The 17704-nt window shown below is 49.6% G+C and overlaps 1 protein-coding gene across 3 annotated transcripts in view; it reads right to left on the bottom strand.

The window, feature by feature from the left end:
• The window catches only part of GABA-B-R1 (gamma-aminobutyric acid type B receptor subunit 1), a 75301-nt gene that overhangs the window by 16604 nt on the left and 40993 nt on the right, over positions 1 to 17704 (bottom strand). For all 3 annotated transcript variants that reach the window (XM_077649895.1, XM_077649896.1, XM_077649894.1), the window contains exons 13-16: positions 10478 to 10697; positions 7561 to 7688; positions 4069 to 4197; positions 3053 to 3190 (exon numbers count right to left, since the gene is read on the bottom strand). In XM_077649895.1, coding sequence (XP_077506021.1) covers positions 3053 to 3190; positions 4069 to 4197; positions 7561 to 7688; positions 10478 to 10697 — 615 coding nt within the window. The remainder of the gene's footprint in view (positions 1 to 3052; positions 3191 to 4068; positions 4198 to 7560; positions 7689 to 10477; positions 10698 to 17704) is intronic.

Raw genomic sequence — 17704 nt, 5'->3', positions numbered from 1 at the left:
TGCGCTTAGACTTTGTGGCTGAAAACCTCCACTAATGTGTGTCAAGGGCATGGATAGGCAAGTGACATAGCAGCTATTCCGGCACTGAGAGAAATGCACCCGTTTACTGAGGCTTTGGTACGTGCACAAGAACCTCACTCACACACAAAATGAACCATGCAATGCGTTTCACAGCCTGCATGGTGGTGTGGGACATTGCATGCCATTTACATGTCACTTGCAGCTCTGAATGTTAAGAATTCCTGGGCTTGATTTCCCAATGCTGGTTGCTGCTTTATGTAGATGAAAAAGAAGTACTAAAATAAATGCTTTGTTTTATGGCCCCTCTTGAATATAACTTAACAAGGTGATGGTTCGGGCTAGTGGGTATGCGTTATGTTCCATAGCGCAGCAACAAAACAAAACATAGCGCTTGTGCTTGTCCCCTGTTTTGTTGCTGCGCTATGGATCATAACCCTCTTGAATGTTCACTAGCTTCAGAATGTAAATCAATGTGGCTTCCCATCAAGGCCGAGGAGCGCCTGTAGCCATTTTGCTGTCGTGTACTTAGTGCTCAGAGCCTAGTCTAAGAACCACCAGCCAATGTACGGACAGATGTCCCCAATGGCGGGCACCTCAGCTGTTGATGCATATGTACAGAAATGTGGAAATATAAAACTTATGCATTGTATGCAAAGTGTCCACGGTAAGGTAGGTAAGTAATAACACAAGCAGCTAGGCAGAAGATTAGCTTGCCTTGTTTTTTTTTTAATGAAAACCCCAAGTCAAAACAAAGCATCAAAGCCCGCTGCACAACTTTGCTACAAGCACCACAACATAAACAAAGTCAGGCACAAAGACAAAACAGAAAGCAGACCCCAGCCAAAAGCAGAACTAGCTCTTCATATAGGCAGCGTTACTGTTTAACTGCAAAATGAGAAAGTTCATCGACTGTTAATTGGAAACTCTTCTTATCATGTGGGTAATAACATCTGATATAACCTTTGCCGAGCAAAAACTTTTGCAGGCACATTTTGTACAGCCCAGCATGTAATAAATGAGTTTAATGCAGGAGATGTGAGTGACAAATAGTAAATTGTAATAAACAGCATGGTAGAGGCGTAAAAAATCATGCTTCGGCTTTTCCAGCATACACGGAGGCTTGATCCGAGCTGTTTTCAGCATTTTCTACAAGTTCCTTTGACTAAGTTTTGTGCGATGTTGAATGAAAGGCATTCCCATCCAGTTTAGTTTTGGCGTGAACACTGCGGCATAGCTTGTATGCTAACTGACATTGGTAAACTGTCCCTATGACACTGCTGATACCAAAAAATCTGGAATGTCTGTGAACACAATGTATTCCTTGGCCTTTTAAGACTACTGTAAGACTGACCTTCGGCTTTGGAATCTTCAGAGGCTGGCGCTTAAGAAGAAGACGACGAGAAGCGCCGAACGCTCCGAAGCTCGAGCGCCGAACGCTCGGTCCCTCGTGAATGCTCTAGACTGAACGCTGCCTCTGGTCTGTGCCTGGACTGGACCGCTGGTTGTTCGCGATGCTGTGCTTTGGAAGGCGTTTCTTATTACACTAGCAATTTTACAGCATTTTTATTACTCTTTAGTCTTACGAATAATTGACCCAACGACCACCAGACCGGCCTCTGCCATCCTTGCAGCATTTCAACTTCTTGAAATCATCAACGTCCCTCTCAATAAGTCAACCATTCAGTGCAATATTCCTATATGAAATCATGCAATGCATCACATGTAAGCTAGAGACACAGACATTTATCCACTTCACATGCATGCTCAGCACCTAGACAGTTTTCAAATGATGCTTTGCTGCACAGCAACAGCTCAGTGTTACAAGATTTACCTCAGATCTCAATTTTCCTATGTGCTGTACAATGAAAGGTGAAAAACAGCTAGGCTATGTTGACTGCTATATTTTTTTTAAGTTTGGTTATCCTGAAGTGAAACTTCTCACAACTTTGCTGCCTGAGAGTATGAAAGAATGGCGGTGAAAAATTCTTATCATTTTGTAAAGTGATCAGCTTGTCTGTCACCCTCCCTCTCCGCACACAAGAAACGAAGAAACATAACTACATCATTCGGATCCACACAAACGGGTAGCTTTAACGTAACAGCTCGCTTTGCTCATGTCGATCGACTGGTCTGCTGGTGAAAACATGTGTTTCACTTTGGGCATGAATTCGGGAAATATGTTCCCATAAAACAATTCATAAATCCTAAAAGTGCTTGTAAACATATACGGCGACCAGCAATGTCAGGCAACCGGAACCCACCGTGGCCGGTGTTGCCGTTTCGGCAGCTGACGGTTGCGGTCGCATAGGCCTAAAGTTTTAGCTCTGAATTCGAGCAACTCGCATGCAGCGCAAATTCCTGAGGAATAAATCGTGCTGTCCTTTAACATCTTGTCGAGCTGTAGTGACAGAGGCCGAACAGCACATATCTGCACACCTACGACCGCGCGGTGCTGCCGCCGTCATGCGAGAACGGCTGTGGCCGAAGTTGTCCGAGAAAGAAATTGGTGCTCTTCAAGGAGAGACAGAGAAAACAGCCTACTTAACCAAATTCTCAAACTTCCACAACGCTCTCATTTACTGGCCAACAAAACGCTCGAAGCTAAGCCAAGAGCTGTCCGTGGAGCTCGTAGCAGGCAGTCTGCCACCGGATTGCAACGGCGTACTGTTTTGCCCGTTCACTACATGATGGCACTCGGAACATGTTGCATTCCATTGCTTTGAAGTTGCTGCAGTTTGAGGCAGTGCAAAACACCCCTTTTTCAGCAATGGGAGCGTTAGTATTTAGGAAATAAAGGTCGAAACCGCATGTCTGCAAGCAATGCCTATACAAACGGAACCACAGGAACGTCCCGGAAGTCCAAATTCACGTGACAAAACTTAGCTGTGATGCAATGTCCACCGTATTTTGGACACCACCTTTAGCTGCAAGTTCGTGCTGTTTTTGCTACGCTCACTTTTTGTGTACCATTGCTTTTTGCGCAGGCAGGTGCATATCAAGGTGTCCAGACTTCCGTATTCCAGACACATACCTCAGCAATCTGCTTCTTGAGGTCCTCATTCTCAGCGAGCAGCCGCTGGTGTCGTTCCTCCTCCTCCTTGCTCGTAATGGTGTCCATCAGGCTCCGCACGTCCGCACGCTCGCGGGGCCGTCGCACCAGCTCTATGATCTGTACAGCAGTGCAACGATATGAAACAAAAAGAGTGTTAAAATAAGAAAAAAAATAATATCTGATAGAGTATAATGAAAAAAAGAAAAGAAATAAATAGTAAGAAACACAACTGTGTCAGCCAGCATTGCAAATGTATGAGGCTTAATCCAATCATAATAAAAATGAAGAGGTCAAAGGGAATGCAAAGCAGAATTTAGAACACTTGCAGCTGAAAACTAATGAGAAGCAAAAAACAAAATAAAAGCTGCCAGGAAACCACTGCTGGGGCAGTGGGTCCAGGGAGACTTCCCTCATCTCCCCAAGGGAAAGAAGGGATGGGGTGGGGAGTAAAGTGAAAGGGGTTACAGCAACTGGGATGGGAAAGCACAGCAGCCCTCTGTTCTTTTCATTTCATTCCATGTTGAATATCATAATATACTTGGAATAATGTGACCTGGTAGTTCAAGAAAAGGCAGAAAGGATAAAAAAGCTATATGCATAGCTGTACTACCTGCACAAGCCATAGCTGCCAAGTATGCATGACAATAAAGAAATTCCTGCCACAAACAAGCATACACTGTGATCAACCATAAATCCCGCACATGGTCTAGCAGTGCAGCCATGTTGAGACTCTTCACTCTGCTGTCTGGTTCACTTCCCAGCTCCCTCTCCTTTGTACACCACTCACAACAAAGTGGCCTTAGAATTGAGCAGTTCCAGTTGCAGTATACACTGGCTCTGTTGCGCAACAGTATAAGCTGGAAGCAGCCCAAAAGACACAAACTACCACCTGAATAAAGCCACACATATGCAATGTAGAAATTAGTTTGTTACTGCATATTATGTTGTTGTGTCCCATGTTCTACTGAGGACTGCAGAGAGCAACAACCTCGTACCTTGGGTACAAAGATGAGTGCCATGGAGAGAAAACTGCAGAAGATGATGGCCAGGGCGACAAACGCAAAGGTGGCGTCCTGTTGGCTGCCAATCACCAGTGTGACTGGTGCCGTGATCAGACACAGCACCTGGTCGTGGCGATGTTGGGAGATGGAAGAAAGCATGTTGTCTATCAATTCAATCATCTCACCTTTCCATTTACACACATCTCCTACAGCTTAGCAAATTAGTAACTGTAGGCCACTGCTGCAGCTGGAGGTAGTAGCTGCATATCTGCAGCACAGAGTACCATAAAAAGTCCTGAGATATGGCCCAGCCCACTTATGTTTTTGACATGGTTTTTTTATGTTGGCAAAAACACCAAAGGATTACCCACACTTATGAGTTCGTCCAATTTTATTCTAATGTCTGGTTGCCCTCGAAAGAATGGTTGGAATTGACATGCTCTAGGAATAGCATGATGAATTCTGATTAAATTAAAATTGCTCATTGCTTCAACTAGTCCAGACTCTCAACAAAGCCAAGAACACTCACAAGGCTTCTGCATCAACAGATAAAACTTTGTGTACATGTCGGGTGGCTGCACACCAAATTTACACCAGCCTACGTCTGTCAGATGAAGTCGTTTTAGTACAGTTTTCATAACATGTAAGCTAGCTTGGTTCACACACTAGCAGTGGCTCACAAGAGGAATCTTTGCCACTAGGCTGCAACTAGCTGTCAGTGAAAAGCTAATGGCAGCCCAAACTGCACCAGTGGTGTCTGGTAAAAACAGTTTCATGAATGACTTGCACTGCACCCCTCCCACCCTCGCATGAGAATGGGCATACTGAGTGCATCAATATCATGTTCGACGTGCGACTGATCGCTCACTTCAATGCTTTGATCGGAAAAAAACAACGTATGTGTTACCTTTCAGAGACTATGTATCCAAACTGGCTGCGACATTTTTAGCTTTTTCCTTTGGTCACTCAGAAATTGAACATGCCCTTAAACATCACTTGATTTTCTCTTCTTTTTTGGGTGGGCAATCTCTTGAGAATTTTCCAGCATGCAGCATGCACACCAAGCATGTCTCATAAGCTCCCAGTACAGTCTATACTCTCCATTACTCGAACTCAAAGGGGCCAAAGATTTATTCAAATTAAACAGAATTGTACTTACGGGGCACTTTTTTAATAAATCTGATATTGGCGGGGCTACAACGCCAGTTGAAATAAGCCAGAGGTTAGGAACAATTAGGCTGGGTGATGTAGGTAGTTGAACTGATGTCAAAATAAGATGCTCAATGTGATATGTCTATGCCTATGCAGATACTTATATCGCACCACTTCTAGTTTCGTGTTATCATCATGGTAGAGAAACTTAAGACATGCTATGTGCAAGCACTCCATGGCAGCCGAGCTTGCCATGGTTACTTGGTCTATATTGGGTTTACAACGATGACCATTTTTAAAGTAAAGAAAGCACAAATCTAGACACTACGAATAAAGACAGACCATGAACAAATGCCACAAGTGCATCTGTATTCATGCTTCCTTTAGCTCCAAGCATGTCCTGACTAGGCCCATGCAAGTATTAATGGCTATCTTATTTCCAACACGTGAGAGAAGCATTGTTACAAGCTTTTCAATGCAACGAAACCCAGCACATCAAAAGGTACAAGAAATTTCACTTCATGATTTTTTTTTTTTGCCACATCACATGAGCAGCAGCCTTTGCTACTACAGTAGAACCTCGCCGATACGTTCCCGGTTTACGCACTCAAAATTGCGGGCAATAGAAGTGTCCCATAGAGTTGCACTTGTTTTCTTCCAGTTAATATGATACCAAGTAACACGATTTTCTGGCTACTATATTCAAAATTTTGATAAATTCTGGCTGTATACAGTAGATCCCGAATATTTCGAACCCGAAGGTGATCGTGAGTTAGTTTGATATATAAAAATGGCAATAGGCAAGCTCATGTGTAACCTAGTATCAAGACTACATTGCACCCAAGCTAGTGGCATATTTTGCAATGGTATGCCTCCCGCTGCCGTGCTAGCAGCACACCTCTCTCTAGGCGTTGCTAGGCCTAACCTGCTTCACATCAGAGCTGCAGCAGACGGTGCTTTGAAATTAGCCAATGTCTATCATAGGAGGTCTAATCCTGTTACCAGTACACTATAAATAGAAGAATCTCGCATTAAAATTAAGGTACAGTTAGTCTGCAATGCCTTCCACAACAAAGCAAGCCAGGTGAAGACTGCCGCTGAGCTTCAGTCAATCAGGTTGGCTTCACTGCATGACGGCAATGAGTACAAGATTGAAGACAACCTACAAGCACACCACACGTTCGCCGCGTGCTGTTAAACTGCATCAGGCAGTTTTACAGCACCAAGGCCGTGTAGCCGAACTTTTTCCACATGCAAAAAGTGATCGCAAGAGCACCTCATGCATGGGATTTTCAAAGGAGTGTTCAGACTGTTCAATATAAACAATAATTTGATATATCCAGGATGCAAACGTGACTGTCTCTCTTCCTTGTGCGCTGTCATTTTTGCGCTTTGTCTTTTAACGAAACTATGTACCAACTAGCCCGCAAGCCTGTATTACCATGGCTGTAGTATATTTAGCAATCAACTGTGCATGTGTGGACATACGAGTGGGCCAAATCTGGGGCATTCGACATGAGCTCAAATGTAGCGGCAAGTGACTTCTCTGCAGTGCAAGAGTGCAAAGGGGCAAAGCATATAAAAAAAAAAACGCCAACATACGAATGGGCCATTCCCGCGGGAACGCGACATGATGAAAAGAGATGCAGCAATTTATTCGCAGCACTAATGACAAGCAGCGAGGCGTCTGAGAACCACGATACGCTTACATATGAGTGGGCCTGAGGAACACCTCATGAAGAGCAAGAATGCTGCGACAGTGAGTTGCAGTGGCGGCTTCCCCGCAGTGCATCGATGCGTGGAGGCGAAGCACCCAAAACAATGAGAAAGAAAGATTCCAGCTACTTGTGTCAATGCCTTCGACGGACTGGATGCGCTGAGAAGTTTCTTCTGCGCTAAGGACAACGCAAATGCACACTGAATTCTGCGAGCACTAGAAAAGGAGGTGTGCAGAGCTTGCGTGAAGAAATGCTAATTGACATTTGTATGAAGTGAAATTGTCAATGAGTCCCTTTGTACCTCATTCAATAGTTACATTTTTCAAATTAGGTAGTTTGAATCACATGTTTTCAGGCTATCACACCCCCCTCCCCATCCCTTCCCCAATCCTCCCGATATACTTTTTTAATGAAACGTATCAACAGGGTTCTATATCGATAGCTCCATTTACAGTGACATGCCGTAACATTCATTACACAAATGAAAACAGATAATCAGGAAAAGCCGCATTACAGTCAGCACCGACTACAAGCAGTAGCTACGTTATTAGTGGTCACAGCTGCTCTTAAAGGATTCCACACTGAACTTTGGCAGCAAGAAATTTAGCATACTTACCACAACGTTGTATATGCTCATGCCAACGAGGCGCGAGTCGTTGAGCTGCTTGATCTTGACACTCCGCGTCTCGTATGCAAGGAAGATGCCAAATATGAGCAACAAGCCCTTATAGCTGTACATCACGCCTGTGGCCAGGGAAGAGGAAGGGAGAAGGAATGAAATAAAAGTTTTTCTCAGCTTGGTCTGCTCAACCGAAATAGCTAAATATGAGTGCTTTTCATGACGTGAAATCAGCAAGCTACTGTCCTGACACTTCAGCATGCTAGTATATCCCCATGCAACAGCTAATATCTTATGTGTGGCAGCCACCAACTGAGATGGCTACTTTCTGTTTCGCTCATAGCAACCAGAGGCTGCGGGCCTCGTGAAAAGTATCTTCATCCACGCAGTGCACAACGATGAATATGCACCCTTGAAAAATTTGATAGAGTGGGCCAATAAGCTACCGCATTTGATTCTGCAACTATGCTTCAGTGTGATCCTTCTGTGCAGGAACAGAAGGATCACAAGAGACCTGACTGGCTCTAGTTCCCCTTTCTAAGCCTTGCAGAGACACAACTGAAAAATAAAAAAGAAAAGAAATGGCCCAGCCCAGTGACACACAGGTCATTCCACGTGAAACGTCCCAGACCGCGAAAGTGACCACAGCCGACTCTTTTGAAAAAAATTGGGCTAGTTGGCGATTATGTGAATAGACAAAATATTTTTCTCTAAAAAACTTTTTGCTCACTTGGGCGCTCCTTGAAGTTTCCGCAAAGAGGCAGAAGCCGGTTGGAGCTCAGAGTTTTAAAAGCAAATGTGAAACAAGATACAATAATAAGACCTATTTTAGAATATTTAACTTGCATTGTTCTTTGACCAGACTTTATTAATAAAGCTATGCAAGAATTTTCTGCATTTTCTTGGTTCAGTAAAAAGAACTACAAATTGGCATTTGAAGAAATAATTTACATAAATGTTCTTAACATTTGAGCCTCAACTATATTTTCCTGCTTTCACTCGCTGCAGTAGCTTATGCAAAAGAACAATTACAATGGTAAACTAAGCACTTGTTAAGAAAATTACTTCCAAAGTTCGCAGAAAATGACTTTTTCTTAATATTCAGATGTATATTAAGGATCAAGGCCCTCCAGATAAAAATACATGAAATGGCTCATAATAACACACCAACTTCGATGCTTGCAATTGTGGGATACACTGGTATCCCTTCTCGTCCCCCGCGGCAGCGGCGAACGCGACTCCCATGCGCGTGTACCACCGGAAATCTGGAGAGAAGGCACTCCTGCGCCTCTGTTCATTCCCCCCCCCCCCCAACCTTGACGTGACGTCACGGCAGCGCATGGGTGACTTAGGGAAGGGGTTGTGTTGCTAAGCATGTGAGTGCAGTGCCCGAGGAGCATAAAAAGACGAAATCGTGGCGGGGAATCTCTCTCTTGCTGCTGGCCCACACCAGACTGCCCCGAGGGACCCCTTTACTGCCCTTGGACCCCCGAACGCAACGCCGGTTGACAACTAACGTCTATTTTTCAGATAGAACATGCTTCCGCACTGTGTTTTGCCTCCCGTTAGGACAATAAACTATTTCCTAGCGTGCTCTGCTGTTGCCTATTTCGTCCGGACCTGCCGTGGCTGCGACTCTGTGCCACGGGTTGGGGAAACGTGTCGCGTACGAGTAACACCTGCGTGTAGCTGGCACGGAAGCTCACCTTCCCGGCCGGCTGGACGTAGTGTGACCCCACACAATCTGGTAATTTTGATTTGAGTAAATTTAGTTTGACACAAGAAAAAAAAATTTGAAGTCCGCAGCTAGCCTCCTCAGTGGATATTACCGAACTATGTCTTCACTGCAGAACACATACTATTGTGCTCAATAAGAAGTGCAACGCATATGATGTGACAGCCACAGTGCATGTTAGTGCCATAAAAATAGGCGGTGGCATGTACTATTGCACTCAATCTAGCTTGCAACGTGTCTAATGGGAACCACCTGAGGTTTCCACTTTATGGTACATCAATGCCTGATATCAAAAAGCCCTCCACTTACACAATGTACTTTGTTGTTTGCATCGACAGCTAACTCCACCGATTTCTAGCAACATTGCGCTTGCAGTGCTTCCCTAAGCTCCTATCACATTTTGTGCAAAGCAATTCATATTGAGCACGATAGTACGTGTTCTGCAGTGAAGACAGTTCAGCAGTATCTATTGAGGAGGCTGGCTACAGGCTTCAAAAATTTTTTTCTTGCGTCAAACTTAATTTACTTGAATTAAAATTTCTAGATTGCAAGCATCGAAGTTGGTGTGTATTATGAGCTATCTCACGTAATTTTTATCTGGAGGGCCTTGATTCTTAATTTACGTCTGAATCTCAGGAGAACGTCACTTTCTGCGAACTTTGGAAGTAATTATGTTAAAAAGTACCCTGTTAAACAATTTTAATCTATTTTTAGCATATGCTACAGCAACAGGTGAAAGCAAGAAAAAATTATTGCGGCTAAAATGTCAATGACGTTTATGTAAAAAATTTCTTAAACGCCACATTTCTTGCTTTTTTACTGAACCAAAAAACACTAAAAATTCTTGCATGACTTCATTAACAAAATCAGATCAAAGAGCAACACAAGATAAATATTCTAAAATAAGATTCGGTATTGTATCCTGTTTCACATTTGATTTTAAAACTTTTAACTCCAACAAACTATTGCTGCTTTGCAGAAACCTCACACAGCGCTCACGTGAGCATTTTTCGAGAAAAATACTTCACTGAAAGTCTCTTCACCAAATTGCCAACTAGCCCAACTTTTTTCAAGAGAATCGGCGGTGGTCGCTTTTGCGGTCTGCGATGTTTCGCGTGAAATGACCCACACCACACAGGCATCTGTAGCCAAAGTGCCACAGAAGGAAAAATAGCACACCAAGCCAGATGGCATGATTGCGTGACTCGCAGTGCTCGAGGGCGGGCTCGATGCGGACATCCTCATCGGAGAGGGCGGGTGGCTCAAGGGGAAAGACCTCGAGGTGGCGCTGCATAGGGTCCACCAGCTGCCAGGCGGAAAGGATCACTGCGTCCACCAGCACCAGGCCACCGACCATCCCGTACAGCTTCCAGCTCTCCACGCGCTGGAATGACAGGCCCTGCAGCACAGGGACAGAAACGAGCCCATGCATGGGAAAAAGCCTGCAGCCAAGCACTTTGGAAAACATGCATTCTCCACAAAGGAGTGCAAAAGTGACAGCAGGTGAGCATGGCACCTAAACGCTCAAGGAAAGCAGCGGAGGTATCAAACTTGTCCGCTGGGATCACAGCAGATGCTTTCGCACTTTTACGAAGATGCCTTCTCCAAGCACAAATTACTGGCAGCGACTAAAAGGTCCCCATTTTATTCTGATTTCGAAGTGCATACATCTGAGGTCGGTAAAACTGCCAGACCTGCAGGAAACCAATATAACATCACACAAGAGTGAAAATTAAAATGGAAAATTGACACTGTGATGTGCATATGCACATCAAAGCATGCACGCCAAAGCATCAATTCGTGAAGGCCTAGCAAGTGAATAAGAGATCGCACTGTTCATGTGTTCGTGATTCAGTGTTGTATGTGGGCTGTGGGATACACTGGTATCCCCTCCTCGTCCCCCGCGCCAGCGGCGACCGTGACTTACACGGGCGCGCTGGCCACCAGGAATGTGGAGAGAAGGCACCCCCGCGACTCTGCTCATTTCCGCCCCAGCACTGACGTGACGTCACGGCAGCGCGCTACCTTCTGCGGAGAGGGTAGCACGCCTAAGCTTGACGGCAACGATTTGCTGCCAGGGAGGCAATGCCTGAAGGGATAAAAGGGGGGAACACGCGGCGGGAAGCGACTCTCACTTCTGGACCTTACCTAAGTGCCCCACGGACCCCTTTCGCTGCCCGCCGGCCCCCGAACACCAAGGCCGGTCGACGTAAACGACTTGGTGAGCTACTGAACATCTATTTTACGGATAGAACATTCTTCCGCAGTGTTTTTTACCTCGCGTTAGGATAATAAACTATTTCCTAGCGTGCCCTGCCATTGCCTATTTTGTCCGCACCTGCCGTGGCTGCGGCTCTGCGCCACGGGTTGGGGAAACGTGTTGCGTACTTGAATAACGCCTGCGTGTAGCTTGCACGGAAGCTCGCCTTCCCGGCCGGCTGGACGCAGAGTGACCCCATATCTTGTCGCCCGAACGTGGGGCGAACTAGGCAATTGAGCAGTGACCTTTGTTGGACCGAACGACTACCGGCACCCTAACAGAGGATGGCAGCCGACAGGAGTGACATGCAGTCTTTGTTTATGCTGTCAGAGCCAGCGGCACATAACCAGGGCTCCCTACTTGATGCGCCGTTGGAAGGGTTTGAATTTGTGAATCTTGGGCGTTCCACGCGGAATAGCCGAGTAACATCCCCTGACGCATTGCTAGGACTTAGGCCTGGCATGGGGGGGCTCCACATTGGGCGCCTCGCCGCTCCGCGGCGCGAACAATGAGGCACCTAGGCCTCATCATTCGACGCCATCACTGGCTGCGCCTAACTCCGGGGGCGTTAGTCCGCAATCATCCGAGGTGCTCTTGCAGAATATGCAGAGTCTAGCGGGTATTTTGCAAAACAATTTGCAAGCCCCGGCCCAGTCACCACGTGTTAGGATAGACTTGCCTACCTACACGGTGTACCACGGCAGTACGGGAGCAAACGAGTACCTCGACCGTCTGCTGCATTATCAGCAAGTGACAGGAATCGCAGACGCCGAAATGCTCGCGCGTGTTGTGCCTGTTTCTTTGACGGAGCAAGCGGCCCGCTGGTACCGACTAGCCGGCAACCGAGCGAGGACAATGGAGGAGTTTTGCGCAAGCTTCCGCGACGAATTCCTTCCCGCAAACTATGAGTGGCGTTTGAGGAGAGAGCTGGAGCTCCGAACCCAGCACCCCGACGAGTCTCTGTTAGAGTACGTCCGAGCGATGGACGAACTTTATCGCCTCGCTGACCCTCGCGCCATGAACACGGAGAAAGTTGAGCGTGTCACGAGACAAGCGCACCCGACTTTCACGGCTTACCTGAGAGGAGTCAGGTTCAGAGATTTGGATGAGCTGGCAGCTGAGGCGAAGCGCATTCAGGGAGACATCCTCTCTGCGCGAGCGTATCGGCCGCCCCCACCCGTGTCGCTGTCACTTGAGCCGCACTGCGCGTGGAATAGCAGCTCAGCGCGCAGTCCATCTAGAACTGAAGCGTCAGCACAGTTTGCTGACGAGCGTGTCCCAAGGGGTTGGGAGTTGTCCGACCGCGAGTTCGAGATGACCGACCGGAACGGGGCGACCAGCGCCTAGCCCGTCGGGGCCCGGGCAACCGTTGCTACCGGTGCGACCAGCCGGGGCACTTCGCCCGCAAGTGTGGCCGCCCTCCCGCCCGTGACCAAACACGGTCGGGAAACAGCCAAAGCCGCCGGTGATCGACCTTCGATCCCGCGCGGCGTACACAGAAAACCCTGGTTTGCTAGCGCCTTTGGCATGTCGCGTAGGAAGTTCTGTTGACCTGTCAGCGCTGTTCATTGAGCTAACGATAGCTCGAAAGAAATTCACCGCGTTACTAGATACAGGAGCAAGCGCTTCTTTGTTCGGTGACGAGGTGTTAAACCATCTCCGCGAGAACAAAATCCGGCTGAGAGAGTGCGATACCACTTTTCGCCTCGCGAGCGGCAGAGCGCAATCAAGCGGTGCAGCTAGGATAGTGGTTCGCTGGGAAAGACGCGTGCGGCGACAACGCCTCGTTCATCTTCCCTGTTTATCCGTTCCTGTAATTCTTGGACGAGACTTCCTAGCCAAGACAGGTATTGTGATAGACATCAGCAGCGGAGGCTACAGGGAGCGCACGTCAGGCGCCTTGAAGCCTTTCGCGAAAGCGCCTGCGGCGTCGCAGACCATTCAGACTCCGAACGCGGCGCGAGCGGGGGGAGACCGTGACAAGTCCACCCCGCCAGCCCGAGATCCAGGAGGCGAGCGGACCATCGCCGCTGAGGGAGAGAGCAGGGAGAAGGTTGCCGCGGTAGAAAGCTGCTCTGCCGCGCAGGGCAGGTCAGCGCACCCCTTGTTGTCGGAAGTGAACAGCGTGACGGAGAGGGAGAAGGCACGTTTGTCATCGCTCCTCTACGAGTACAACGCGACAATCACTGACCGCCCGGGCCTCACTACCCTACTCAGGCACCGAATAGACACGGGTGACGCACTGCCTTGGAAGTGCAATCCTAGACCAATTAGCTTGGCCAAGAGAAAAGGACTGGACAGCGCCTTAGACGAACTTATCGATACTGGCGTTGTTGAGAGGTCTAACAGCCCTTGGGGCTTCCCGGTAGGCTTGGTTCCAAAGAAAGACGATACATATCGACTTTGCGTGGACTACCGCAAGCTGAATGAGGTTACGAGGAAAGACGTCTACCCTCTGCCAACCATTTCTTCCCTAGTGTCCAACCTAGGTGGGGCGAAGTACTTCACAACGCTCGATGCTAGCCGCGGATACTTTCAGGTTGAAATGAATGAGCGGGACAAGGAGAAAACTGCTTTCACTTGTCACAGAGGCCTTTTCCAGTTCAAGAGAATGTCTTTTGGTTTGGTAGGAGCACCCGCTACTTATCAGCGCCTAATGGACCGTGTTCTGGGAGATGCGAAGTGGCAACATGCGCTCGCGTACCTAGACGACATCGTGGTGTACTCGAAAACGTTCGAGGAACACCTGCGCCACTTGAGGGACGTCCTAGAGAGGCTGAGGTCCGCGGGAACCACTTTGAACCCGAAAAAGGCACAGATCGCCGCGATCCGAATAACACTGTTGGGGTTCACGATCGACAGAGGCCGCATTCTGCCGTGCGACGATAAGCTTGAAGCTTTGCTTAAGTTTCCGTCGCCCACAGATATAGCCGGTCTCAGGCGCTTCCTGGAAATGGCGAACTTTTATCGCCAGTTCATCCCAGATTGCGCAACGCTGCAGGCGCCTTTGACAAAGCTTTTGAAGAAAGGCGAGCGCTGGAGTTGGGGTCACGAGCAAGAGGATGCACTGCGCAACCTCACCAAAATGCTCGCTGACACGGCTGAGTTGCAGCTACCCGACCTAAACAGGGAGTTTGTGATTCAAACCGACGCAAGCAATCTGGGCTTAGGAGCAGTGTTGCTTCAGGAGCATGAAGGCGTTCTCCGTCCGGTAGCTTTCGCGAGCCGTTCGTTGATGCCGGCAGAGAGAAACTACTCGGTGACAGAGAAGGAATGTCTCGCGATAGTTTTTGCTCTGCGTAAGTTCGACTACCTACGTCGATGGGGTGGCATTTGTGATCGAGACGGATCATATGGTGCTCACCTGGCTGAGACGACTCAGCGAGCCGAGCGGCCGCCTAGCGCGTTGGTCCCTGTTGCTGCAGCGTTACGACTTCACCGTGCGTTACCGCAAAGGGAAAAACAACGCTGTGGCTGACGCACTCTCGCGAGCGCCTGTCCAGTGCGAGGAAGGTCACTCGACCGACCGCCCGACAGCCGGAGAGAGTGAGGGACAGGCCCGAGCCGTAGCCCATGTAAGGAACGCGGACCAACCGTTGATCCAGGGAGAGAGCAACAACCACGTGGACTACGCGAGTTCCGTGGGGATCGTGTTCAGCAGAAAGGAGCTGCTCGAAGCTCAGCAGAAGGATCCGTTTTGTCGAAAGGTGTTCGACGGGCTCCGGGAGCCGGGCGGCAGGGCCGCCGCGCACACGGAGACAGCTGGTTTTGCTGTCGGTGCGGAGCGCTCGGAAACAGCTGGTAGTGCTGTGAGCGCGATGGATTCGTATCTGCTGGATTCCGACGGCGTCCTGCTAAGGTATATCCCCTCCGATAACGACACAAATGAGGCGTTCAAGGTGTTGATACCGCTAGTATTGAGAGCAGCACTGTTACGCTACTTTCACGACTCGTGCATCGCTGGGCATGCAAGCGGCCCCAAGACTTACACTAAGTTGTGTCGCTTTGCTACCTGGCTTGGCATGAAAAGGGACGTAACACGCTACGCCCGCTCGTGCCATGTGTGCCAAAGTGCGAAGCCCCGAGGCGGACGACCACCCGGCCTCATGCACCCGGTTAACAGCCAGACTCCCTGGCAAATCGCGGCGTGTGACATCATGGGACCGTATCCTATGACACCGAGTAGGAACAAGTTCCTGCTGGTGGTCACGGATCACTTCAGCAAGTGGGTTGAACTTTTCCCCCTTAGAAAGCTCACGGCACGAGTGATCATGGAGAAGCTGATGGACGTATTCACCAGGTTCGGTTTCCCAGAACAGCTGATAACGGACAATGCGTCCTACTTCACTGCGAAGCTGTTTGTTGATTCGAGCGCTGCACTCGGCATTAAGCACAAGAAAACGACCACCTATCATGCTCAGTCGAACCCCACGGAACGAGTCAATTGCATCGTTAAGCACTTGCTTGTCGCGTACTCTGAGAGGCACAAAGATTGGGACTCCTATCTGCCGGAGATCGCGTTTGCTTTGCGTTCGACCGTTAACCGCTCGACTGGGTATGCGCCGTCTTCTCTCAATCTGGGTAGAGAGCTGCTAAATCCGATGGACCGGAGTCTATCGGACAGCAGGAAGACGGCAGTCACTTCGTCAGCACGAGCTGAGTACGCGACGCAGCTGCGCGCTAAGATGACGGAGGCCTTACGCAAGGCTCGCCGCAACCTGAGCACCGCTAGGGCGCAGCAGAAAGCACAGTACGACCGCTCGCACCGGGATGTTCACTACGAAGTGGGCGATCTGGTGCTTCGATGCCAGCACGTTCTCAGCGACGCTAGCAAACAGTTTGCGGCCTCGTTGGCCCTGAAATGGATCGGGCCGTTCCGCGTGCGAGAGAAACTTTCCTTGCTCGTTTACAGGCTCGAGGACTTGCGGTCGAAATCGACAGACGGACCGGTGCACGTATGCGACCTGAAACGCTACGTGCAGCGAGATGAGTGGGTAGAAGACACAGCCCAACCCGCGCCGCAGTCTGATAACGAGCGCTGCGATCAGCCGGCGAACCCCGCGTCCCGCTATAACTTGCGCCCTAGGCAGAAACAGAATCTGCCTGCGCAGCCTAGAGCGAGGGCGCGAGCCGGCAGGCAGTCTCGTTAGATGCATGAACGTACGGGCCGCTCATGCCGAACAGTGTCACGCAAGACTGACTTGCGTTAACCCACATGACTATCGTGAGGGTCGAACAGCCACGCAGCACGCGCTACGGGAGTTGGCTGCATCTGTGTTGACCTTTTTCAGCGCAGATGGAAAAGAAGCAGGGCACATCAGAACGACACCGTTCCACTACCAACTACCAGCCACCATCCAGCTTCGGCAACGCGCCGCACCCAAGGCTCGACGCTACAACACGCCTGCGACCTGCAGTCGCCACCCTGGCCACCCCTGCTACCTGTCACATCGCATCGGAGCTGCCCACCCGCCGACTGTGCGCCACCGCCTGCGGGGCCCCATTACCACCGCAACCCTAGGTCCTCGCCTGCTGACCAGGTATGCCAGGGCAGCCCAACCGCGGCCTCAACCATAAAGCGCCGCAGCCCTGGCCCCTGAAGCCACCTGACCCAGTGCCTCAGGGGTGCAGCCATGGACCTGGCCTCCAGGCCATCGCAGCCGGCGCCAAGGAGGCGGTCGACCGAATTCACCGGAACGGCGCAGCCGCGCGCACTTGGAAGACCGTGACAGGGAGCAAGATGCCAAGCGTCATCGTGCGGGAGGCCAAGCCCTCGGAGCAAAGCAGCTGATCGGCGGGGGCGCGGCGCGGCCGTCAACCGATGCACCTGCGGGAGCTGAAGAACTTCGAACCTCGATCCCAGGATGGCGGAGAAGATCAAGTAATGTTGCCCCTGTTTCTGTGTTCGGGAGGCTTCTTGAGGAGGGGAGGATGTGGGATGCACTGGTATCCCCTCCTCGTCCCCCGCGCAAGCGGCGACCGTGACTTACACGGGCGCGCTGGCCACCAGGGCGCGCTGGCCACCCTGCTCATTTCCGCCCCAGCACTGACGTGACGTCACGGCAGCGCGCTACCTTCTGCGGAGAGGGTAGCACGCCTAAGCTTGACGGCAACGATTTGCTGCCAGGGAGGCAATGCCCGAAGGG

The sequence above is a fragment of the Amblyomma americanum genome, chromosome 1 (genome assembly GCF_052857255.1).
Source record: "Amblyomma americanum isolate KBUSLIRL-KWMA chromosome 1, ASM5285725v1, whole genome shotgun sequence".
Taxonomy (NCBI): domain Eukaryota; kingdom Metazoa; phylum Arthropoda; class Arachnida; order Ixodida; family Ixodidae; genus Amblyomma; species Amblyomma americanum.
The sequence above is the reverse complement of the archived record's forward strand: the minus strand, read 5'-3'. Positions and strand labels throughout refer to the sequence as shown.